General features: G+C 67.7%; 2 protein-coding genes across 2 annotated transcripts; one reads left to right on the plus strand and one right to left on the minus strand.

The window, feature by feature from the left end:
• Positions 1-1,940: 1,940 nt before the first annotated feature.
• LOC135325919 (1-phosphatidylinositol 4,5-bisphosphate phosphodiesterase beta-3-like) lies at positions 1,941-19,255 on the minus strand. Its single transcript, XM_064503870.1, has 6 exons — positions 19,119-19,255; positions 14,546-14,623; positions 11,216-11,284; positions 4,214-4,353; positions 2,856-2,935; positions 1,941-2,031 (listed from the first exon to the last, which is right to left on the minus strand). The coding sequence occupies exons 1-6, from the start codon at positions 19,215-19,217 to the stop codon at positions 2,018-2,020; spliced, it is 480 nt and encodes a 159-aa protein (XP_064359940.1). The 5' UTR covers positions 19,218-19,255; the 3' UTR covers positions 1,941-2,017.
• A 2,355-nt stretch (positions 19,256-21,610) lies between these two features.
• On the plus strand, positions 21,611-23,909 carry LOC135325922 (protein phosphatase 1 regulatory subunit 14B-like). Its single transcript, XM_064503874.1, has 2 exons — positions 21,611-22,036; positions 23,760-23,909. Exons 1-2 carry the CDS (start codon positions 21,803-21,805, stop codon positions 23,907-23,909), a joined length of 384 nt encoding a protein of 127 aa, XP_064359944.1. The 5' UTR covers positions 21,611-21,802.
• Positions 23,910-24,747: the final 838 nt, after the last annotated feature.

Below are 24,747 nucleotides of genomic sequence, written 5' to 3' on the forward strand. Positions count from 1 at the left end.
CCCAAAACGGGGGCCCTGAGCTGCGGCCCCCCCAAAATGGGACCCCGAAAGGGAGCCCCAAAATCTCAAGGGAGCTCATGGGGGGGTGGCTTAGCACCCCAAAAATGGGGCCCCCCAAAAGTGGGGGATCCCCAAAAGTGGGGGGGCCCCAAAGCGGGGAGCCCCCCGGACAGGGAGGAGCCCCAAAATGGGGGCCCCTGAGCTACGGCCCCCCCAAAATGGGACCCCGAAAGGGAACCCCAAAATCTCAAGCGAGCTCATGGGGGGGTGGCTTAGCACCCCAAAAATGGGGCCCCCCAAAAGTGGGGGATCCCCAAAACGGTGCCCCCCCAAAATGGGGGACCCCCAAAATGGGGGGGCCCCCGGACAGGGAGGAGCCCCAAAACGGGGGCCCCTGAGCTGCGGCCCCCCCAAAATGGGACCCCAAAAGGGAACCCCAAAACCTCGAGGGAGCCCTAAGGGGCTGCGGGGGGGGGGCAGCTTAGCACCCCAAAAGTGGGGCCCCCCAAAAGTGGGGGATCCCCCAAAATGGGGGGGCCCCAAAGCGGGGAGCCCCCCGGACAGGGAGGAGCCCCAAAATGGGGGCCCCCAAGCTGCGGCCCCCCCAAAATGGGACCCCGAAAGGGAACCCCAAAATCTCAAGCAAACTCATGGGGGGGGTGGCTTAGCACCCCAAAAATGGGGCCCCCCAAAAGTGGGGGACCCCCAAAATGGGGGGGCCCCAAAGCGGGGAGCCCCCCGGACATGGAGGACCCCAAAACGGGGGCCCCCGAGCTGCGGCCCCCCCAAAATGGGACCCCGAAAGGGAACCCCAAAATCTCAAGGGAGCTCATGGGGGGGTGGTTTAACACCCCCAAAACGGGGCCCCCCCAAAATGGGGGACCCCCAAAATGGGGGGTCCCAAAGCTGGGAGCCCCCCGGACATGGAGGAGCCCCAAAATGGGGGCCCCCGAGCTGTGGCCCCCCCAAAATGGGACCCCGAAAGGGAACCCCAAAATCTCAAGGGAGCTCATGGGGGGGCGGCTGAGCACCCCAAAAATGGGGCCCCCCAAAAGTGGGGGATCCCCAAAACGGGGCCCCCCCAAAATGGGGGACCCCCAAAATGGGGGGGCCCCAAAGCTGGGAGCCCCCCGGACATGGAGGAGCCCCAAAATGGGGCCCCCCGAGCCGCAGCCCCCCCAGAATGGGACCCCGAAAGGGAACCCCAAATCTCGAGGGAGCTCTAAGGGGCTGCGGGGGGGGGGCAGCTTAGCACCCCAAAAGTGGGGCCCCCCAAAAGTGGGGGACCCCCAAAATGGGGGGGTCCCAAAGCGGGGAGCCCCCCGGACATGGAGGAGCCCCAAAATGGGGGCCCCCAAGCTGCGGCCCCCCAAAATGGGACCCCGAAAGGGAACCCCAAAATCTCAAGGGAGCTCATGGGGGGGCGGCTGAGCACCCCAAAAATGGGGCCCCCCAAAAGTGGGGGATCCCCAAAACGGGGCCCCCCCAAAATGGGGGACCCCCAAAATGGGGGGGCCCCAAAGCGAGGAGCCCCCCGGACATGGAGGACCCCAAAACGGGGGCCCCTGAGCTGCAGCCCCCCCAAAATGGGACCCCAAAAGGGAACCCCAAAACCTCGAGGGAGCCCTAAGGGGCTGTGGGGGGGGGGCAGCTTAGCACCCCAAAAGTGGGGCCCCCCAAAAGTGGGGGATCCCCCAAAATGGGGGGGCCCCAAAGCGGGGAGCCCCCCGGACATGGAGGACCCCAAAACAGGGGCCCCTGAGCTGCGGCCCCCCCAAAATGGGACCCCGAAAGGGAACCCCAAAACCTCGAGGGAGCCCTAGGGGGCTGTGGGGGGGGGGCAGCTTAGCACCCCAAAAGTGGACCCCCCCAAAATAGGGGACCCCCAAAATGGGGGGGCCCCAAAGCAGGGAGCCCCCCGGATGGTTTTGGGGGACCCCCGGATTTGGGGGGGCCAGGGGGGGCCCCCACACTCACTTCTTGACGGGGATCCGGCCCTCAGGGTTCAGCTGCAGCTTCAGCTTCGTGTACCTGGGGGGGGGAGGCGGCGTTGGGGGGGGGGCAGATTTGGGGGACCCCCCCCCAACGGGAAGGGGTTGGGGGGGCGCAGGGGGAGCCCGGGGGGGGGGTACCCTGGGGGGGTCCCAGTTTGGGGGGGTCCCGGGAGGGTTTGGGTGGGGTTCTGGCTTGGGGGGTTTTGGGGGGGGGTCACAGTTTGGGGGGTGGGGGGGGTTCTGGGGGGGGGGGTTGTGGTTTGAGGGGGGCTTGGGGGGGGCCAGTCTGGGGGGGCTTCTCAGTTTGGGGGGAGGCTTGGGGGGGGCTGGGGGGGGTCCCGGGGGGGGTTGGTAGGGGGGTCCCAGTGCGGGGGAGGGATCCCGATCTGTGGGGGTCCCGGGGGGGGGGGGGGTCTCAGTTTGGGGGGAGTCTGGGGGGGGGGTCTCGCCTTGGGGGGACTCTGGGGGGGGGTCAGGGTTTGGGGGGGGTCTCACTTCGGGTGGTGTCCCAGGGGGCTTCAGGTTGGGGGGGTCCCGGGGGTCCCGGTCTGGGGGGGGGTCCTGGGGGGTTCCGAGGGGAGTTTTGGGTGGGGGGTTTGGGGGGAGTCCCGGTTGGGGGTGTCCTGGGGGGGTCTCTGTTTGGGGGGGGGGGTCCGGGGGGGTGTTTTGGGGGGGGTCCCGGGGGGGGGGGCACACACGCTGTGCGCAGGCAGCCGTTGCGGGACACGTTCTGCGCCAGGACGGTGGGCGCCAGCTCATCCGGGGGGTCCCGGGGGGGGTTTTGGGGGGGGGGTCCCGGTTTGGGGGGGTCCCGGGGGGGTGCGGGGGGTGTTTTGGGGGGGGTCCGGGGGGGGCACGCACGCTTTTTGCAGGCAGGCGTTGCGGGACACGTTCTGCGCCAGGATGTCGGTCGCCAGCTTGAAGAGTTCGTCCGCCCACACCTGGGGGGGGGGGCACGTCAGGACCCCCCCTCTGGCCCCCCCGGGCCCCCCCCCCAAATCCCGGACGCCCCCCAACATCCCCAGAGCCCCCCCAAAATACCCCCCCCGAACCAGCCCCCTCAGACCCCCCCCAAATCCTGGGCACCCCCCAACCACTCCCAGAGCCCCCCGCCCCAAAATGCCCCCCCCCAGAGCCCCCCCGGACCCCCTGAGGCCCCCCAACCCCCCCCCAAGGCAGCACCCAGAGCCCCCCAGGACCCCCTGGACCCCCCAAAGTAGCACCCAGAGCCCCCAGCCCCCCCCAAAGTGGCACCCAGAGGCCTCAGGACCCTCTGAGACCCCCCAGAGCAGCACCCAGAGCCCCCAGGACCCCCTGAGCACCCCTGAAGTGACACCTAGAGCCCCCCCCAGCCCCCCCAAAGCAGCACCCAGGGGCCCCCCTGGACCTCCTGGGCCCCCCCAAACCCCTCCAAGGCAGCACCCAGAGCCCCCCGACCCCACTGACCCCCCCAAAGCAGCACCCAGAGCCCCCTGGACCCCCCAAAGTGGCACCCAGAGGACCCAGGACCCTCCAAGCCCCCCAGAACCCCCCCAAGGCAGCACCCAGAGCCCCCAGGATCCCCTGAGCCCCCCAGTGCAGCACCCAGAGCCCCCAGGATCCCCTGAGCCCCCCAGAGCAGCACCCAGAGCCCCCAGGACTCCCTCAGCCCCCCAAGGCAGCACCCAGAGGCCCCCCAGCCCCCCCCCAAAGTGGCACCCAGAGCCCCCCTAAAACCCCAAAAGTGGCACCCAGAGCCCCCCAGGATTCCCTGAGCCCCCCAGACCCCCCAAGCAGCACCCAGGGGCCCCCAGGACCCCCAGAGCCCCCCGAGGCAGCACCCAGGGGCTCCCTGGACCCCCCAGCCCCCCCAAAGCAGCACCCAGGGGCCCCCTGGACCCCCCAGGCCCCCCGAAGTGGCACCCAGAGCCCCCCTAAAACCCCCAAAGTGGCACCCAGAGCCCCCCAGGACTCCCTGAGCCCCCCAGACCCCCAAGCAGCACCCAGGGGCCCCCAGGACCCCCAGAGCCCCCCCCCGAGGCAGCACCCAGGGGCTCCCTGGACCCCCCAGCCCCCCCAAAGCAGCACCCAGGGGCCCCCTGGACCCCCCAGGCCCCCCGAAGTGGCACCCAGAGCCCCCCTAAAACCCCCAAAAGTGGCACCCAGAGCCCCCCAGGACTCCCTGAGCCCCCCCAGAGCCCCCAAAGCAGCACCCAGGGGCCCCCCCGGGCCCCCCCCACCTGGGCGACGGCGTCCTGCACGGCCACGAAGTTGAGGAAGGCCACGTTGACCAGGTCGGCACCGTGGACCACCGTGAGCAGCCGCTGCTCGGGGCGCCCGTCGGGCTCGCCGAAGCCAGCACCTCGCGGGTGCGGGGGTCCTGCGGCACCCACACTGGCACCCGAGGGCCCCACGCACCCAAAACCCCCGCGAACGCGCCCAAAATCCCCCACACGGCACCCGAAACGGCGCCCAAAATCCCCACACGGCACCCAAAATGGCCAAGCCGGGCCCCAAAATGGCGCCCGAAGCACCAAAATGGTGCCGGAAGCCCAGCACCTCGCGGGTGTGTGGGGCCTGCAGCACCCACGCTGGCACCCGAGGACCCACGCACCCAAAATCCCCCACACGGCGCCCAAAACGGCCAAAACGGCGCCCAAAACGGCCCCCAAATGGCCAAGACGGGCCCCAAAATGGTGCCCGAAGCCCCAAAATGGCGCTCGAAGCCCAGCACCTCGCGGGTGCGGGGGTCCTGCGGCACCCACACTGGCACCCGAGGGCCCCATGCACCCAAAACCCCTGCGAACGCGCCCAAAATCCCCCAGACGGCACCCAAACCCCCCGGACGGCACCCAAAACGGCCAAAATGGCCCCCAAAATGGCCAAGACGGGCCCCAAAATGGCGCCCGAAGCCCAGCGCCTCGCGGGTGCGGGGGTCCTGCGGCACCCACACTGGCACCCGAGGGCCCCGCACACCCAAAACCCCCGCGAACGTGCCCCAAATCCCCCCCACGGCACCCGAAACGGCGCCCAAAACGGCGCCCAAAATGGCCAAGACAGGCCCCAAAATGGCGCCCGAAGCACCAAAATGGCGCCTGAAGCCCAGCACCTTGCGGGTGTGGGGGGCCTGCAGCACCCACGCTGGCACCCGAGGGCCCCATGCACCCAAAACCCCCACAAACGTGCCCAAAATCCCCCAGACAGCACCCAAAACCCCCCGGACGGCACCCAAAACAGCCAAAATGGCACCCAAAATGGTGCCCAAAGCCCAAAATGGCGCCCAAAGCGTCCCAAAGCCCAGCACCTCGCGGGTGCGGGGGTCCTGCAGCACCCACGCTGGCACCCGAGGGTCCCGCGCACCCAAGACCCACGCGAACGCGCCCCAAATTCCCCAGACGGCACCCAAAAACCCGGACGGCACCCAAAACAGCCAAAATGGCACCCAAAATGGCCAAGATGGGCCCCAAAATGGCGCCTGAAGCCCCAAAATGGCGCCTGAAGCCCAGCACCTCGCGGGTGCGGGGGCCTGCGGCACCCACGCTGGCACCCAAAGGTCCCGCGCACCCAAGGGCCCCGCAAACACACCCCAAATCCCCCGGACGGCACCCAAACCCCCATGGACGGCACCTGAAACGGCCAAAATGGCATCCAAAACAGCGCCCAAAGCCCCAAAATGGCGCCCGAAGCCCAGCACCTCGCGGGTGCAGCAGTCCTGTGGCACCCACGCTGGCACCCGAGGGCCCTGCACACTCAAAATCCCTGCGAACGCGCCCAAAATCCCCCAAACGGCACCCAAACCCCCCACACGGCACCCAAAACAGCCAAAATGGCCCCCAAAATGGCCAAGACGGGCCCCAAAATGGCCAAGACGGGCCCCAAAATGGCGCCCGAAGCACCAAAATGGCGCCTGAAGCCCAGCACCTCGCGGGTGCGGGGGGCCTGCGGCACCCACGCTGGCACCCAAAGGTCCCGTGCACCCAAGGGCCCTGCAAACACACCCCAAATCCCCCACACGGCACCCAAACCCCCGTGGACGGCACCCGAAAGGGCCAAAATGGCCCCCAAAATGGCCCCCAAAATGGCGCCCGAAGCCCCAAAATGGCACCCAAAGCCCAGCACCTCACGGGTGCGGGGGGCCTGCGGCACCCACACTGGCACCCGAGGGTCCCGCGCACCCAAAACCCCCGTGAACGCGCCCAAAATCCCCCACACAGCACCCAAAATCCCCCGGACGGCGCCCAAAACAGCCAAAATGGCCCCCAAAATGGCCAAGACGGGCCCCAAAATGGTGCCCGAAGCCCCAAAATGGCACCCAAAGCCCAGCACCTCGCGGGTGCGGGGGGCCTGCGGCACCCACGCTGGCACCCGAGCACCCCATGCACCCAAAACCCCCACAAACGTGCCCAAAATCCCCCAGACAGCACCCAAACCCCCCCGGACGGCACCCAAAACGGCCAAAATGGCACCCAAAATGGTGCCCAAAGCCCCAAAATGGTGCCCAAAGCGCCCCAAAGCCCAGCACCTCGCAGGTGCGGGGGTCCTGCGGCACCCACACTGGCACCCGAGGACCCCACGTACCCAAAACCCCCACGAACGCGCCCAAATCCCCCAAACGGCACCCAAACCCCCCCAGACGGCACCCAAAACAGCCAAAATGGCCCCCAAAATGGCCAAGACGGGCACCAAAATGGCGCCCGAAGCCCAGCGCCTCGCGGGTGCGGGGGGCCTGCAGCACCCACACTGGCACCCGAGGGCCCCACGCACCCAAAACCCCCGCGAACGCGCCCAAAATCCCCCACACGGCACCCGAAACGGCGCCCAAAACGGCGCCCAAAATGGCCAAGACAGGCCCCAAAATGGCGCCCAAAGCACCAAAATGGTGCCGGAAGCCCAGCACCTCGTGGGTGCGGGGGTCCTGCGGCACCCACACTGGCACCCGAGCACCCCATGCACCCAAAACCTCCACAAACATAGCCCAAATCCCCCAGACGGCACCCAAACCCCCCCGGACGGCACCCAAAACGGCCAAAATGGCACCCAAAATGGTGCCCAAAGCCCCAAAATGGCGCCCAAAGCGCCCCAAAGACCAGCACCTCGCGGGTGCGGGGGGCCTGCGGCACCCACACTGGCACCCGAGGGTCCCGCGCACCCAAGACCCACGCGAACGCGCCCCAAATTCCCCAGACGGCACCCAAAAACCCCGGACGGCACCCAAAACAGCCAAAATGGCACCCAAAATGGCCAAGATGGGCCCCAAAATGGCGCCTGAAGCCCCAAAATGGCGCCTGAAGCCCAGCACCTCGCGGGTGCGGGGGCCTGCGGCACCCACGCTGGCACCCAAAGGTCCCGCGCACCCAAGGGCCCCGCAAACACACCCCAAATCCCCCGGACGGCACCCAAACCCCCATGGACGGCACCTGAAACGGCCAAAATGGCATCCAAAACAGCGCCCAAAGCCCCAAAATGGCGCCCGAAGCCCAGCACCTCGCGGGTGCAGCAGTCCTGTGGCACCCACGCTGGCACCCGAGGGCCCTGCACACTCAAAATCCCTGCGAACGCGCCCAAAATCCCCCAAACGGCACCCAAACCCCCCACACGGCACCCAAAACAGCCAAAATGGCCCCCAAAATGGCCAAGACGGGCCCCAAAATGGCCAAGACGGGCCCCAAAATGGCGCCCGAAGCACCAAAATGGCGCCTGAAGCCCAGCACCTCGCGGGTGCGGGGGGCCTGCGGCACCCACGCTGGCACCCAAAGGTCCCGTGCACCCAAGGGCCCTGCAAACACACCCCAAATCCCCCACACGGCACCCAAACCCCCGTGGACGGCACCCGAAAGGGCCAAAATGGCCCCCAAAATGGCCCCCAAAATGGCGCCCGAAGCCCCAAAATGGCACCCAAAGCCCAGCACCTCACGGGTGCGGGGGGCCTGCGGCACCCACACTGGCACCCGAGGGTCCCGCGCACCCAAAACCCCCGTGAACGCGCCCAAAATCCCCCACACAGCACCCAAAATCCCCCGGACGGCGCCCAAAACAGCCAAAATGGCCCCCAAAATGGCCAAGACGGGCCCCAAAATGGTGCCCGAAGCCCCAAAATGGCACCCAAAGCCCAGCACCTCGCGGGTGCGGGGGGCCTGCGGCACCCACGCTGGCACCCGAGCACCCCATGCACCCAAAACCCCCACAAACGTGCCCAAAATCCCCCAGACAGCACCCAAACCCCCCGGACGGCACCCAAAACGGCCAAAATGGCACCCAAAATGGTGCCCAAAGCCCCAAAATGGTGCCCAAAGCGCCCCAAAGCCCAGCACCTCGCAGGTGCGGGGGTCCTGCGGCACCCACACTGGCACCCGAGGACCCCACGTACCCAAAACCCCCACGAACGCGCCCCAAATCCCCCAAACGGCACCCAAACCCCCCCAGACGGCACCCAAAACAGCCAAAATGGCCCCCAAAATGGCCAAGACGGGCACCAAAATGGCGCCCGAAGCCCAGCGCCTCGCGGGTGCGGGGGGCCTGCAGCACCCACACTGGCACCCGAGGGCCCCACGCACCCAAAACCCCCGCGAACGCGCCCAAAATCCCCCACACGGCACCCGAAACGGCGCCCAAAACGGCGCCCAAAATGGCCAAGACAGGCCCCAAAATGGCGCCCAAAGCACCAAAATGGTGCCGGAAGCCCAGCACCTCGTGGGTGCGGGGGTCCTGCGGCACCCACACTGGCACCCGAGCACCCCATGCACCCAAAACCTCCACAAACGTAGCCCAAATCCCCCAGACGGCACCCAAACCCCCCCGGACGGCACCCAAAACGGCCAAAATGGCACCCAAAATGGTGCCCAAAGCCCCAAAATGGCGCCCAAAGCGCCCCAAAGACCAGCACCTCGCGGGTGCGGGGGGCCTGCGGCACCCACACTGGCACCCGAGGGTCCCGCGCACCCAAGACCCACGCGAACGCGCCCCAAATTCCCCAGACGGCACCCAAAAACCCCGGACGGCACCCAAAACAGCCAAAATGGCACCCAAAATGGCCAAGATGGGCCCCAAAATGGCGCCTGAAGCCCCAAAATGGCGCCTGAAGCCCAGCACCTCGCGGGTGCGGGGGCCTGCGGCACCCACGCTGGCACCCAAAGGTCCCGCGCACCCAAGGGCCCCGCAAACACACCCCAAATCCCCCGGACGGCACCCAAACCCCCATGGACGGCACCTGAAACGGCCAAAATGGCATCCAAAACAGCGCCCAAAGCCCCAAAATGGCGCCCGAAGCCCAGCACCTCGCGGGTGCAGCAGTCCTGTGGCACCCACGCTGGCACCCGAGGGCCCTGCACACTCAAAATCCCTGCGAACGCGCCCAAAATCCCCCAAACGGCACCCAAACCCCCCACACGGCACCCAAAACAGCCAAAATGGCCCCCAAAATGGCCAAGACGGGCCCCAAAATGGCCAAGACGGGCCCCAAAATGGCGCCCGAAGCACCAAAATGGCGCCTGAAGCCCAGCACCTCGCGGGTGCGGGGGGCCTGCGGCACCCACGCTGGCACCCAAAGGTCCCGTGCACCCAAGGGCCCTGCAAACACACCCCAAATCCCCCACACGGCACCCAAACCCCCGTGGACGGCACCCGAAAGGGCCAAAATGGCCCCCAAAATGGCCCCCAAAATGGCGCCCGAAGCCCCAAAATGGCACCCAAAGCCCAGCACCTCACGGGTGCGGGGGGCCTGCGGCACCCACACTGGCACCCGAGGGTCCCGCGCACCCAAAACCCCCGTGAACGCGCCCAAAATCCCCCACACAGCACCCAAAATCCCCCGGACGGCGCCCAAAACGGCCAAAATGGCCCCCAAAATGGTGCCCAAAGCCCCAAAATGGCGCCCAAAGCGCCCCAAAGCCCAGCACCTCGCGGGTGCGGGGGGCCTGCGGCACCCACACTGGCACCCGAGGGTCCCGCGCACCCAAAACCCCCGTGAACGAGCCCCAAATCCCCCAAACGGCACCCAAACCCCCCTGGACGGCACCCGAAAGGGCCAAAATGGCCCCCAAAACGGCCAAAATGGCACCCAAAATGGCACCCAAAGCCCCAAAATGGCGCCCAAAGCCCAGCACCTCGCGGGTGCGGGGGGCCTGCGGCACCCACGCTAGCACCCGAGGGTCCTGCGCACCCAAGACCCACGCGAACGCGCCCCAAATTCCCCAGACGGCACCCAACCCCCCCCGGACAGCACCCAAAACCCCCAAAACAGCACCCAACCCCCCCCCAAAGGAGCACCCAGCACCCCAAATGTACCCCAACCCCCCCCAAACAGAACCCAACACCCTCGACCCCCCCAAAGGGGCACCCAGCACCCCCAAGACAGGGGACCAGGCACCCCAAAGAGTGTCCCCCCCTCCCCGGTGTGATGGACCCCCACAGCACCCATGGGTGCCGGGGGGGGGTCTCACCTTGGGCACCCAGGCGTAGCCCCCCCCCCGTGTGTGATGGACCCCCGCAGCACCCATGGGTGCCGGGGGGGGGCTCTCCTTGGGCACCATGGCGTAGCACCCCCCCCATGTATGATGGACCCCCGCAGCACCCATGGGTGCCGGGGGGGGGTCTCACCTTGGGCACCATGGCGTAGCACCCCCCCCCGTGTGTGATGGGCCCCCGCAGCACCCATGGGTGCCGGGGGGGGGCTCACCTTGGGCACCCGGGCGTAGCGCCCCCCCACCCCCACCCCAGACATCCCCGCAGCACCCATGGGTGCCGGGGGCGGGTGTCTCACCTTGGGCACCCGGGCGTAGCCCCCCCCCGTGTATGATGGACCCCCCGCAGCACCCATGGGTGCCGGGGGGGTCTCACCTTGGGCACCCGGGCGTAGCGCCCCCCCACCCCCACCCCAGACATCCCCGCAGCACCCATGGGTGCCGGGGGGGGGCTCACCTTGGGCACCCGGGCGTAGCGCCCCCCCACCCCCACCCCAGACATCCCCGCAGCACCCATGGGTGCCGGGGGGGGGCTCACCTTGGGCACCCGGGCGTAGCGCCCCCCCACCCCCACCCCAGACATCCCCGCAGCACCCATGGGTGCCGGGGGGGTGTCTCACCTTGGGCACCCAGGCGTAGCGCCCCCCCACCCCCACCCCAGACATCCCCGCAGCACCCATGGGTGCCGGGGGGGGGTCTCACCTTGGGCACCCGGGCGTAGCGCCCCCCTACCCCCACCCCAGACATCCCCGCAGCACCCATGGGTGCTGGGGGGGGGCTCACCTTGGGCACCCGGGCGTAGCGCCCCGTGCGGGTGTCGCGCACCAGCGTCATGTCCAGCAGCTCCACCTCCTGCCACGGCGGCCGCCTCAGCGGGGCCCCGGCGTCCGGGGGCACCCCAGGGTCCTGGGCACCCAACCCCCCCACCTACCCCCCACCCCGGGGACCCAGGTGTCCGGGGGCACCCCGGGGAACCCGCCCCCCCCCCCCCGAGGGACCCAGGCGTCTGGGGGCACCCAGGAGCACCCAACCCCCCCCCCCCCCGAGGGACCCAGGCGTCCAGGCAGGGGGGGGGCACCCAAGGGACCCAGGGGCACCCGCTTCCCCCACACACACACACTCAGGGGACCCAGGCGTCCGGGGGGGCCCAGGTGTCCGGGACACCCCCACCCAAGGGACCCAGGCATCCGGGTGCCCCACCCAAGAGGGACCCAGGCGTCCGGGGGGGCCCAGGAGTCCGGGACACCCCCACCCAAGGGACCCAGGAGTCCGGGTGCATCCCCCCCGCCAGGGACCCAGGCGTCCGGGGGGGCCCAGGTGTCCGGGACACCCCCACCCAAGGGACCCAGGCGTCCGGGTGCTCCCCCCCACCAGGGACCCAGGCGTCCGGGGGGGCCCAGGAGTCCGGGACACCCCCACCCAAGGGACCCAGGCGTCCGGGTGCTCCCCCCCCGCCAGGGACCCAGGCGTCCGGGGGGGCCCAGGAGTCCGGGACACCCCCACCCAAGGGACCCAGGAGTCCGGGTGCCCCACCCAAGAGGGACCCAGGCGTCCGGGGGGGCCCAGGAGTCCGGGACACCCCCACCCAAGAGGGACCCAGGCGTCTGGGGGGGCCCAGGAGTCCGGGACACCCCCACCCAAGGGACCCAGGCGTCCGGGGGGGCCCAGGAGTCCGGGACACCCCCACCCAAGGGACCCAGGCGTCTGGGTGCTCCCCCCCACCAGGGACCCAGGCGTCCGGGGGGGCCCAGGAGTCCGGGACACCCCCACCCAAGAGGGACCCAGGCGTCCGGGGGGGCCCAGGAGTCCGGGACACCCCCACCCAAGGGACCCAGGCGTCCGGGGGGGCCCAGGAGTCCGGGACACCCCCACCCAAGGGACCCAGGCGTCCGGGGGGGCCCAGGAGTCCGGGGTGGGTGCCACCCTTCCCCCACCCGTGGGACCCAGGAGTCCGGGTGGCTTCCGCTGGGGGGGGGGGGGGGGGCGTGGGAAAGGGCAGCTCCCCTCCCCCGCCCCGGACGCCTGGGCCCCTCCCCTGGGCAGCCCCCCCTCCCCCTCCCACCAGGGAGGGGCCCAGGCGTCCGGGAAGGGCCGATAAGGGCGGGAGGAGGCTGAGGGCTTCCGGGGAAGGGGGGGGAGGTTTGGGGGGGGCCTGGGGGGGTTTGGGGGGGGCCCAGGGGGGGTCCCAGGAGCCTGGGGGGGCCCTAGGGGTATTGGGGGGGTCCTGGGCAGGGTTTTGGGGGGCCCCATGGGATTTGGGGGGCCCGGGGGGGGATTTGGGGGGCTCCAGGGGGGTCTGGGGGGGCCCGGGGGGGAGCAGAGGGGTTTTGGGGGGGCTCCAGGGGGCCTGGGGGGGCCCTGGAGGGGGAGCAGGGAGGCTTTGGGGGGGCCCCCATGGGATTTGGGGGGGCCTGGGGGGGGAATGGGGGCCCCAGGGGAGGCTTTGGGGGGCCCTGGGGGACTTGGGGGGGTCCTAGGGGGGGATTTGGGGGGCCCCCAGGAGTTTGGGGGGCTCCAGGGGGCCTGGGGAGGCCCTGGGGGGGGATTTGGGGGCCCCCCTGGGAACTTGGGGGGCCCTGGGGGCATTTGAGGGTCCCCATGGGTGTTTGGGGGGGCCCTGGGGGAACTTGGGGGGGCTCCAGGGGCCTCTGGGGGGGGTGGGGATCCCCTGGGTATTTTGGGGTGCAGATTTGGGGGTGCGGGTTTGGGGTGAGGATATCGGGGGTGGGGATTTTGGGGGTGGGGATTTTGGGGTGCAGGTTTCGGGGGTGCAGGTTTTGGGGTGCAGGATTTGGGGTGCAGGATTTGGGGTGCAGGATTTGGGGGGTGCAGGATCTTGGGGTGCCCCTCACCCTGCTGGGCCGGGTCCAGTAGAGGAAGCAGCGGGTTTGGGGGTGCGGGTTTGGGGTGCAGATTTTGGGGGTGCAGGATCTTGGGGTGCAGGATTTGGGGGTGCAGGATTTGGGGGGGTGCAGGATCTTGGGGTGCAGGATTTGGGGGTGCAGGATTCGGGGGTGATTTGGGGGTGCAGGATTTGGGGGTGATTTGGGGGTGCAGGATCTTGGGGTGCAGGATTTGGGGTGCAGGATTCGGGGGTGATTTGGGGGTGCAGGATTTTGGGGTGGTTTTGGGGTGCAGGTTTTGGGGGTGAAGGATTTTGGGGGTGAAGGATTTTGGGGGTGATTTTGGGGTGATTTTGGGGTGCAGGATCTTGGGGTGAAGGATTTTGGGGTGAAGGATTTTGGGGTGATCTGGGGGTGATCTGGGGTACAGAATTTTGGGGTGATTTTGGGGTGCAGGTTTTGGGGGGTGCAGGATTTGGGGGGTGCAGGATCTTGGGGTGCCCCTCACCATGCTGGGCCGGGTCCAGTAGAGAAAGCAGCGGGTTTGGGGGTGTGGGTTTGGGGTGCAGATTTTGGGGGTGCAGGATCTTGGGGTGCAGGATTTGGGGTGCAGGTTTGGGGTGCAGATTTTGGGGGTGCAGGATCTTGGGGTGCAGGATTTGGGGTGCAGGATTCGGGGGTGATTTGGGGGTGCAGGATTTTGGGGTGATCTTGGGGTGCAGGTTTTGGGGGTGAAGGATTTTGGGGGTGCAGGATTTTGGGGTGATTTTGGGGTGCAGGATCTTGGGGTGCAGGTTTTGGGGGTGAAGGATTTTGGGGGTGCAGGATTTTGGGGTGATTTGGGGGTGATTTGGGGTGCAGGATTTGGGGGTGCAGGATTTTGGGGGTGCAGGATTTTGGGGGTGCCCCTCACCCTGCTGGGCCCGGTCTAGTAGAGAAAGCAGCGGGTTTGGGGGTGCAGGTTTCGGGTGAGGATTTTGGGGTGCAGGTTTCAGGGTGCAGATTTTGGGGGTGCAGGATTCAGGCTGCAGATTTTGGGGGTGCAGATTTCGGGGGTGATTTTGGGGTGCATATTTCGGGGTGATTTTGGGGTGCAGAATCCGGGGGTGCAGGATTTGGGGGGTGCAGATTTCGGGGGTGATTTTGGGGTGCATATTTCGGGGTGATTTTGGGGTGCAGGATTTGGGGGGTGCAGGATTTGGGGGTGCAGGATTTGGGGGTGATTTGGGGGTGCAGGATCTGGGGGTGCAGATTTTGGGGTGCCCCTCACCATGCTGGGCCCGGTCCAGTAGAGGAAGAAGCCGTCGGGGTCGACGCGGAGGGTCACCAAGGTGCGGGTGGCCGGTTCCTGGGGGGGGGACGGGGGGGACACGGGGGTCAGCGAGGGCCCCCCAAAACTCCCCGGGGACCCCAAAACCCCCCAGGGGTCCCCAAACCCCCCAGGGACCCCCCAAAACCACCCAGGGGCCCTTTGGGGACCCCCAAACCACCCAGACCCCCCCAAACCCCCTGGGGACACCAAAACCACCCAGGGGCCCCCCCAAATCACCCAAGGACCCCCAAAATCACCCGGGGCCCCCCAAAATCACCCGGGGATCCCCGGGGGCCCCAAAATCACCCGGGGAGCCCCCAAACCACCCAGGGGCCCCCCAAAACCCCCTGGAGACCCCAAAACCACCCAATGTCCCCCCAATCACCTGGGGCCCCCCAATATCACCCAGGGACCCCCAAGGGACCCCCAAAATCCCCCCGGGACCCCCACCCCCCCCATGGACACCCCCAGTAATCCCCAGACCACCCAGGAACACCCCAAAACCTTCCAGAGCCCCCCAAAAACCTTCCAGGGACCCCAAAACCACCCAGAGACCCCCAAGGGACCCCTGAAAATCCTCACAGGGCCCCAAAACCCCCTGTGGACCCCCCCAGTAACCCCCAACCCCCCCAGGGACCCCCCAAAACCCCCCTGGGACCCGCAAACCACCCAGGGACCCCAAAACCACTCCAGGGCCCCCCCAAACCACCCCAGGGACCCCCCAAAACCCCCTGTGGACCCCCCCAATAACCCCCAAAGCACCTAAGGACACCCCCAAACCTCCCAGCACCCCCCCCAAGCCCCCCAGGGACCCCCAAACCACCCCGGGACCCCCAAGGGACCCCCAAAATCCCCCCAGGACCCCCAAACCCCCCCGGGACACCCCAAAACCGTCCAGGGACCCCCCCAAACCCCTGCCAGGACCCCCAAGGGATCCCCAGAAAGGGGATTTTGGGGTGCAGGGGGGGGTCCCTGGGTGTAAAAATACGGATTTTGGGGTGCGGGGGGTCCCTTGGGCAATCCAGGGGGATTTTGGGGTGCAGGGGGGTCCCTGGGGGGACAAAGGGGGATTTTGGGGTACCCAGACAACAAGTTGGGGGGAATTGGGGCGTTTTAAGCAGTCAAAATAAAAATATAACCAATCGCATACGATTTTGGGGTGCTAAAATCAAAATTTGAGTTTTTTACGGGACTTGAAGCAGTTTTTGGGGTGCGTTTGGTCAAATTTGGGGCTTTTCAAGTGCCAGAGTGGCAGTTTGGGGGTTTTTTAACAGCTTTGCGGAAGATGTGTGAATTTTGGAGCCCATTTTGAGGCCAAACGCTGGAATTTGAGGCATTGGGGAAGATTCGGGGGCTTCAGGGCGGGTTTGGGGGTGATTTGGGGGTTTTGGTATGATTTGGGGGTTTTGGGGTGATTTGGGGGTTTTGGGGTGATTTGGGGGCGTGGGAGTATATTTTGGGGCAATCTGGGGAGTTTTCAAGCAATTTTGGTGAACAATTTTAGGTTTTAAACATATTTAAAGAAAAACCACTAATTTTAGAGCAATTTAAGCCTTAAAAATACATTTCAACTAAATCTTTCATTCCTAAATAGATGTTAAGCTAATTTAAGCCAATTTATGACAAATTTAGGCACTACTTGGCCGATCCAAGGCGGATTTGGGGGATTATTAAGTGGATTTGATACAATTGCGGGCTGCGAAATATCGTACAGTGTAATTCGGGGACAAACCACAAAATTCCACGATTTTCACAAATATTAGGGCGTTTTGGGGCAAAACACATATTTTACATCAATATAAACTTAATTTAAAATATTTGAAGAACATTTTGGGGTGAAATAAGAGATTTTGCGGTGGTTTTGGGGACAATCTGGGGGTTTCCAGTGCATTTTGGGGCAACACGGCCGTTTTTACACTCATTTTTGGGGCCAAATCCGGCAGCTTGTGCAACTTTTGGGGAGCAATTGGGGGATTCTGGGGTGGATTTGGGGGAAAATCAGGGAATTTGGGGGAATTTGGGGGGGATTTGGGGGTTTCGGGATGGATTTTAGGGGGATTTAACCATTCTGAGACGAATTTGGGGGAAATCGGGTCATTCCGGGCTGGGTTTTGGGGGCAAATGAGGCGTTCTGGGACGAGTTTTAAGGCAATTTCGTGTTTTCGGGATGGGTTTGGGGGGGATTTGGGTTTTTGGGGGCAGGTTTGGGGTGGATTTTGGGGGGTGATCGGGGGATTTGCGGGGGAATTTGGGGGTAATTTGGGGGTTCTGGGGTGGATCTGGGAAACACTGAGGGGATCCGGGGTGGATTTTGGGGCGATTTGGAGGTTTTGGAGTGGTTCGGGGACGAGGCGGAGGTTTTGGGGTGGCTTTGAGGAGGATTTGGGGGTTTTGGGGGGACTTTGGGGTTTGGGGGGATTTGGGGGTTCTGGGGTGGATTTGGGGAGCACTGGAGGGGTCCGGGGTGGATTTTGGGGCGATTCGGAGGTTTTGGAGCGGTTCGGGGGACAATTTGGAGGGTTTGAGGCAGCTTTGGGGGGAATTTGGGGGTTTGGGGGGGAATTTGGGGGATCCGGGGTGGATTTTGGGGCGATTCGGAGGTTTTGGAGAAGTTTAGGGGACAATTTGACAGGGATTTGGGGGTTCCGGGCTGGGTTTTGGGGGTCCCCAGGATTTCCAGGGTGAGTTTGGGGGGGAACTGGGGGGTTCCAGGGTGGGTTTTGGGGCAATTTGGGGGTTTCTGGGGTGGGTTTTGGGGCAATTTGGGGGTTCCGGGGTGGGTTTGGGGGGTCCTGGGGGTTTCCAGAGTGGGTTTGGGGGGATTCGGGGGTTTCTGGGGTGGGTTTGGGGGGATTTGGGGGTCCTGGAAGGGGTTTGGGGGGATTTGGGGGTTCCAGGGTGGGTTTTGGGGCAATTTGGGGGTTTCTGGGGTGGGTTTTGGGAGATTTGGGGTTTCCAGGGTGGGTTTGGGGGGTCCTGGGGGTTTCCGGAGTGGGTTTTGGGGGGATTTGGGGGTTTCTGGGGTGGGTTTAGGGGGATTTGGGGGTCCTGGAAGGGGTTTGGGGGGATTTGGGGGTTCTGGGGTGGGTTTTGAGGCAATTTGGGGTTTCTGGGGTGGGTTTTGGGGGGTCCTGGGGGTTTCCAGAGTGGGTTTTGGGGGGATTCGGGGGTTTCTGGGGTGGGTTTGGGAGGATTTGGGGGTCCTGGAAGGGGTTTGGGGGGATTTGAGGGTTCCAGGCTGGGTTTTGGGGCAATTTGGGGGTTTCTGGGGTGGGTTTTGGGGAGATTTGGGGTTTCCAGGGTGGGTTTTGGGGGTCCTGGGGGTTTCCAGAGTGGGTTTTGGGGGGATTTGGGGGTTTCTGGGGTGGGTTTGGGAGGATTTGGGGGTCCTGGAAGGGGTTTGGGGGGATTTGAGGGTTCCAGGCTGGGTTTGGGGGCAATTTGGGGGTTTCTGGGGTGGGTTTGGGGGAGATTTGGGGTTTCCGGGGTGGGTTTGGGGGCTTCTGGGGGTTTCCAGAGTGGGTTTTGGGGGGATTCAGGGGTTTCTGGGGTGGGTTTGGGGGGATTTGGGGGTCCTGGAAGGGATTTGGGGGGGATTTGAGGGTTCCAGGCTGGGTTTGGGGGCAATTTGGGGGTTTCTGGGGTGGGTTTTGGGGAGATTTGGGGTTTCCAGGGTGGGTTTGGGGGGTCCTGGGGGTTTCCGGAGTGGGTTTGGGGGGATTTGAGGGTTCTGGGGTGGGTTTGGGGGGATTTGGGGGTCCTGGAAGGGGTTTGGGGGGATTTGAGGGTTCCAGAGTGGGTTTTGGGGCAATTTGGGGGTTTCTGGGGTGGGTTTTGAGGCAATTTGGGGTTTCTGGGGTGGGTTTTGGGGGGTCCTGGGGGTTTCCGGAGTGGGTTTTGGGGGGATTTGGGGGTTTCTGGGGTGGGTTTGGGGGGATTTGGGGGTCCTGGAAGGGGTTTGGGGGGGATTTGGGGGTTCTGGGGTGGGTTTTGAGGCAATTTGGGGGTTTCTGGGGTGAGTTTGGGGGAGATTTGGGGTTTCCGGGGTGGGTTTGGGGGGTCCTGGGGGTTTCCAGAGTGGGTTTTATGGAGATTTGGGGTTTCTGGGGTGGGTTTGGGGGGTCCTGGGGGTTTCCTGGGTGCTTTTGGGACCATTCGGGGGTTTCTGGGGTGCGTTTTGGGGCGATTCGGGGGGTTTGGGGGTGGGTTTGGGAGGAATGCGGGGGTTCCGCGGTGGCTTCCGGGGGTCCCGGAGGTTTCCGGGGTGCTTGGGGGGGGGCCTTGCCGTTTCCGGGGTGCTTCGGGGAGCAACTTGAGGGTTTCCGGGGTGAGTTTCGGGGGTCCCGGGGGCTTCCGGGCTGCTTCTGACGGGGCTTTACGGTATCCGGGGTGCCTTTGGGGGGGCTCGGCGGCTTCCGGGGCGCTTCCGGGGGGGGCTCGGCGGCTTCCGGGGTGCCTGCGGGGGCGCCGGGGCCGGGTCGCGGGGGAGGGGGGGGATCGGGGAGGGGGGCCCCGCGCCGCCGCCGCTCACCTCGTCCCAGCGGATGAACTTGCTGCCCTGCACCAGCGTCTCGGGCACCCGCGGCGGCTCCGGCGGCAGCGCGCCCAGCGCCGGGCGCGGCGCCGCCATGGCTGCGGGCCGCTGCGCCGGGGGCGGGGCCGCCGCCGCGGGGGGGGGGGGGGGGGGCGGCGCTACGGTGGGGCGGAGGGGCCGCGCCGCGCGGGGGGGCGTGGCCTCGCGGAGGGGGGCGTGGCCTCGCCGCCCGGGCCGTGGCCCGCCGCGCCGCCTGTGGGACGCCGCGGGGGGCGTGGCCTCCTGGGGGAGGGGGCGTGGCCCGCCGCGCCGCTTCGCCTGTGGGACGCCGCGCGGGGGGCGTGGCCTAGTGGGGAGGGGGCGTGGCCTCAGCGGCAGGGGGAGAGGCGCGGGGGCGTGGCCTCGGCACTGGGGGGCGTGGCCTGCTGCACCGCCTAGGCTGCGGGATGCCGCGGGGGGGCGTGGCCTAAGGTCGTGACCCCAGCGCGCCAGGGGCGTGGCCAGCGAGCGAGGGGGCGTGGCCACGGAGCGGGGGGCGTGGCCACGCCCCCCCCCGCCCTTAAGAGGCTGGGAGAGGGGGCGCGGCCCCTTTAAGAGCCTGGAAATTGGGTGCGGTCCCTTTAAATGGCGGCTTTGCCTGGAGGGTCGCTGTAAACCCGCAGGGAATTGGGGCGCGGCCCCTTTAAGAGCCGCGGCTTTGGGGTCAGATCCCTGGGCGCTCTCCAAACGAGGGCGCGGCCCCTTTAAGAGCCTTGGGATCGGGGTCAGAGCCTCTGGGATACCTCAAAGTGGGAGCGGCCCCTTTAAGGCCCTGCCAGCTGGGGTCACCCCCCTTCAGGACACGGAGAATGGGGGCGCGGCCCCTTTAAAAGCCTGGAAATACAGGTCACCTCCCTGGAGGCGCCAGGAACGGGGACGCGGCCCCTTTAACGGCCTGGAAATCGGGGTCAAATCCAGCGAGACTGGAGAAACGGGGGCGTGGCCCCTTTAAGGGCCTGGACTTTGGGGTCAACCCCCTTGGAGACCCCAGGAAAGGGGGCGCCGCCCCTTTAAGGCTTTCTGAGCGGCTACGGGACCCCTGCAAGCCCCTGCCCCTGCGGCGCTGGCCCTTTAAGAGCCTCGAAATGAGGCGGCGGCTCCTTTAAATCCCTAGAAGAGGCGCCCCGGGGCGTGGGAACCAGGGCGCGGCCCCTTTAAGAGCCTAGAAACAAGGCCGCGGCCCTGTTGAGAGCGAGGAAGTGGGCTGCGGGGGGGGGCGGAGGGACCCAGGCGTCCGGGCTCCCCCCTTCCCCCCCCCCGTAGCAGAACGGGCCCAGGCGTCTGAGCCGGGAGGAGCCGCAGCCGCCGATTTTATGAATGAAACCCCACGTGACCTGCCCTTAAAGCGGCCACACCTCCCGGTGGGGCCCACTTCCCAGAGCGTTGCCTTTTAACCCCGAGGTGAGGCCGAGCGGGGGAGGGGAGGGAGACCAGGACGCCTGGGTCCCTCCGACTGTGGGGGGGAGGGGCCGTTCCGTGTGGCTGCCTTAAGAGAAATGTGACTGCTTTAAGAGTGGGTGTGACCTTTCTAAGAGGGGAGTGGCCATTTTAAGAGGAGTGTGACCACTCTTAGAGGGGCGTGGCCACTTTAAGAGGGGCGTGGCTGCTTTAAGAGGGGTGTGGCTGCTTTAGGAGGGGGTGTGACCTCTCCAAAAGGGGTGTGGCCGCTTGAAGAGGGGCGCATCCACATTAACAAGGGGGGGCGTGTCTGCTTTAAGAGGAGCGTGACCTCTATGAGGGGGCGTGGCCGCTTTAAGAGGGACATGTCTGCCTTAAGAGGGGGCGTGGCCACTTTAAGAAGAGGGCGTGACCTCTCCAATGGGGCGTGGCCGCCTTTAGAGGGGGCGTGGCTGCTTTAAAAAGAGGGCGTGGCCTCTCTAAGAGGGGCGTGACCGCTTTCAGAGGGGGCGTAGTCACCTCACGAAGGGGCGTGGCCGCCTGACGATGGGCGTGGCCGCTTTGAGAGGGGCGTGGCCGCTTTACGAGTGGGCGTGGCCTCCGGAAGAAGGGGGCGTGGCCACCTCAAGAAGGGGCGTGGCCACCTCAAGAAGGGGCGTGGCCGCTTTGAGAGGGGCGTGTCCGCTTTACGAGTGGGCGTGGCCTCCTGAAGAAGGGGGCGTGGCCACCTCACGAAGCGGCGTGGCCACCGCAAGAAGGGGCGGGGGCGCCTGACGAGGGGCGTGGCCGCTTTGAGAGGGGCGCGTCCGCTTTAAGAGTGGGCGTGGCCTCCGGAGGAAGGGGGCGTGGCCACCGCAAGAAGGGGCGTGGCCGCCTGACGAGGGGCGTGGGCTCTTTGAGAGGGGCGTGGCCGCTTTAAGAGTGGGCGTGGCCACCTCAAGAAGGGGCGTGGCCGCCTGACGAGGGGCGTGGCCGCTTTGAGAGGGGGCGCGTCCGCTTTACGGGTGGGCGTGGCCTCCGGAAGAAGGGGGCGTGGCCCCGGCGGCTGCCGGGCAGGCGGGCGGCGGGGGGCGGAAGCGGAAGCGGAAGCGGAAGCGCGGGCGGCGGCGGCGCGGCCGGAGCAGACAAAGAGGCGCGCGGCGGGCAGCGAGAGGAGGGAGCGTCGCCGCGGCGCAGTTCCGCTTCCGCCGCCGCGCGCACGCGGCTCCGCTTCCGGCGTAGGCGCCGGTGCCGGCGGGCGCGGCATGGCGGCGCCGCGCGGGCCGCAGGGCGCTGGGCCCGGGCCGCCGGTGGGCTCCGGCTCGGGCCCCGGCTCGGGCCCCCGCGTGTGCTTCGCGGCGGCGGCGGCGGAGGCGGAGGAGGCGCCGGGGCGCCGGCAGGGCAAGGTCACCGTCAAGTACGACCGGCGCGAGCTGCGCCGCCGCCTCCACCTCGAGGAGTGGATCCTGGCGCAGCTCACGGCGCTCTACGACTGCCAGGTGCCGCCGGGGACCCCCCCCGGGGAGAACGGGACCCCCCCCCCCCCGGGGAGAACGGGACCCCCCCCCCCCCCGGGGAGAACGGGACCCCCCCCCCCCGGGGAGAACGGGACCCCCCCCCCCGGGGAGAACGGGACTCCCGGGACCCCCCACCCCGGGGAGAACGGGACCCCCCCCGGGAGAACGGGAGCCCCCCGAGACCCCCCACCCTGGGGAGAACGGGACCCCCCCCCGGGAGAACGGGACCCCCGGGACCCCCCCCCGGGGAGAACGGGACTCCCGGGACCCCCCACCCCGGGGAGAACGGGACCCCCCCCGGGAGAACGGGAGCCCCCCGAGACCCCCCACCCTGGGGAGAACGGGACCCCCCCCGGGAGAACGGGACCCCCGGGACCCCCCCCCGGGGAGAACGGGACTCCCGGGACCCCCCACCCCGGGGAGAACGGGACCCCCCCCGGGAGAACGGGAGCCCCCCGAGACCCCCCACCCTGGGGAGAACGGGACCCCCCCCCGGGAGAACGGGACCCCCGGGACCCCCCACCCCGGGGAGAACGGGACCCCCGGGACCCCCCCCAGCAGAGAACGGGACCCTCCGGGACCCCCCCAGGACGACCGAGATCCCCGGGGGAGAACGGGACCCCCCCCCGGGGGAGAACGGGACCCCCCCGGGAACCCCCCCCCCCCGCGGAGAACGGGACCCCCGGGACCCCCGGGACAACCGAGATCCCGGGGAGAACAGGGACCCCCCCCAGGGAGAACGGACCCCCCCGGGATGGCTGGGGACCCCCCCGGGGTGACCGGGACCCCCTGAGACCCCCCCGGGGGGAACCGGGAACCCCCCCCAGGGAGAACGGGACCCCCCCGCGACCCCCCCCCGGGGGAACCGGGGGCACCCGGGACCCTCCCGGGTTCTGCCCCCCCCCGGGACACGCCCCCTTCCCCAAATCCCCCCCCAGGAGCCCCCCAAACTGGGGAACCCCCCAAATCCCCCCCAGGAGCCCCCCCCTGCAACTATTCCCCCCTGGGACCCCCCAAAATGGAGACCAGCCCCGGGGGCCCCCCAAAACCGCCCCCCCCGACCCCCAACCCTTCAGCCCCCCCCAAAAGACCCCCCAAAACTGGAGACCCCCCCTGGACCCCCCAAGCCAGGAGCCCCCCAAATGCCCCCCCCAGGACCCCACCCAAAACGGAGGCCAACCCCAGGGACCCCCCCCAAAACCGCCCCCTGGGACCCCCCCTAAATGGCCCCCCAGGGCCTCCCCCCAAGTACTTCAGCCCCCCCACAGCCCCCCCCAAAACTGGGGACCCCCCTTGAGCCCCCCAGGCCCCCCCCAAATCCCCCCCGGGACCCCCCCAAAACCAGCCCCCCCCAAACTGCCCCCCAGCCCCCCCCCCCAAATCTCTCCCCCCCCCCAGGACCCCCCTCAAATCCTTCAGCCCCCCCCCAACAGCTACCACCCCCGGGCCCCCCCCATGGACCCCCCAACCCCCCCCCACGACCCCCCAAAACCGGGGGGGCCCCCAAAATCGAAGCCCCCCCCAGGGGCAGAAGGAGGGGGAATTTGGGGCCCCCCCAGGGGGGATTTGGGGGGTCTCCACAGCCCCTTTTGGGCCCCTGGGGTATTTTGGGGGGGTCTTTTCCTGTGGGGGGGTGTTTGGGGGGGGTGGGAGCCCCCCCAAATAACTTGGGGGGTCCTAAATTCGCCCCCCCCCCCCCCCGCAGGAGGAGGAGATCCCCGAGCTGGAGATCGACGTGGACGAGCTGCTGGACATGGAGAGCGACGGCGCCCGCAGCGCCCGCGTGCAGGTACCCCCGAACCGGGGGGGTCCCCGACTCTGGGGGGGGGCACGAGGCCCCGGGGGGGTCCCCTAAAAACTGGGGGGTCCCTAAAACCCGGGGGGGTTCCCTGAACCCCGGGGGGCACATTAAATTGGGGCAGGGGTGGGGAAAGGTGGTGGGGGGGGGGGCTGTGGAAATGGGGGGGGTTATGGGGGTCTGGGGGGGGCCACGAGGCCCCGGGGGGGTCCCTAAAAACTGGGGGGGTCCTAAAATCCGGGGGGGTCCCCTGAACCCCGGGGGGGCACCTTAAAATGGGGCAGGGCAGGGGTGGGGAAAGGTGGTGCTGGGGGGGGCTGTGGAAATGGGGGGGTTATGGGGACCTGGGGGGGTCCCTGAAATCTGGAGGGGGGGCCACGAGGCCCCGGGGGGTCCCCTAAAAACTGGGGGGTCCCTAAAACCCGGGGGGGTCCCCTGAACCTGGGGGGGGGCCCCCAAAATGGGGCAGGGGTGGGGAGAGCTCGTGGTGGGGTTGTGTTGGGGGGGGGCTGTGAAAATGGGGGGGTTATGGGGGTCTTGGGGGGGGTCCCTGAAATCTGGGGGGGGGCCACGAGGCCCCGGGGGGGTCCCCTAAAAACTGGGGGGTCCCTAAAACCCGGGGGGGTCCCCTGAACCCCGGGGGGGCACCTTAAAATGGGGCAGGGGTGGGGAGAGGTCGTGGTGGGGTTGTGTTGGGGGGGGCTGTGAAAATGGGGGGGTTTTGGGGGTCTGGGGGGGTCCCTGAAATCTGGGGGGGCCACGAGGCCCCGGGGGGGTCCCCTAAAAACTGGGGGGTCCCTAAAACCCGGGGGGGTCCCCTGAACCCGGGGCAGGGGTGGGGAGATGTGGTGCTGGGGGGGGCTGTAAAAATGGGGGGTTTATGGGGGCCTGGGGG

Source organism: Dromaius novaehollandiae, unplaced genomic scaffold (assembly GCF_036370855.1).
Source record: "Dromaius novaehollandiae isolate bDroNov1 unplaced genomic scaffold, bDroNov1.hap1 HAP1_SCAFFOLD_142, whole genome shotgun sequence".
Taxonomy (NCBI): Eukaryota; Metazoa; Chordata; class Aves; order Casuariiformes; family Dromaiidae; genus Dromaius; species Dromaius novaehollandiae.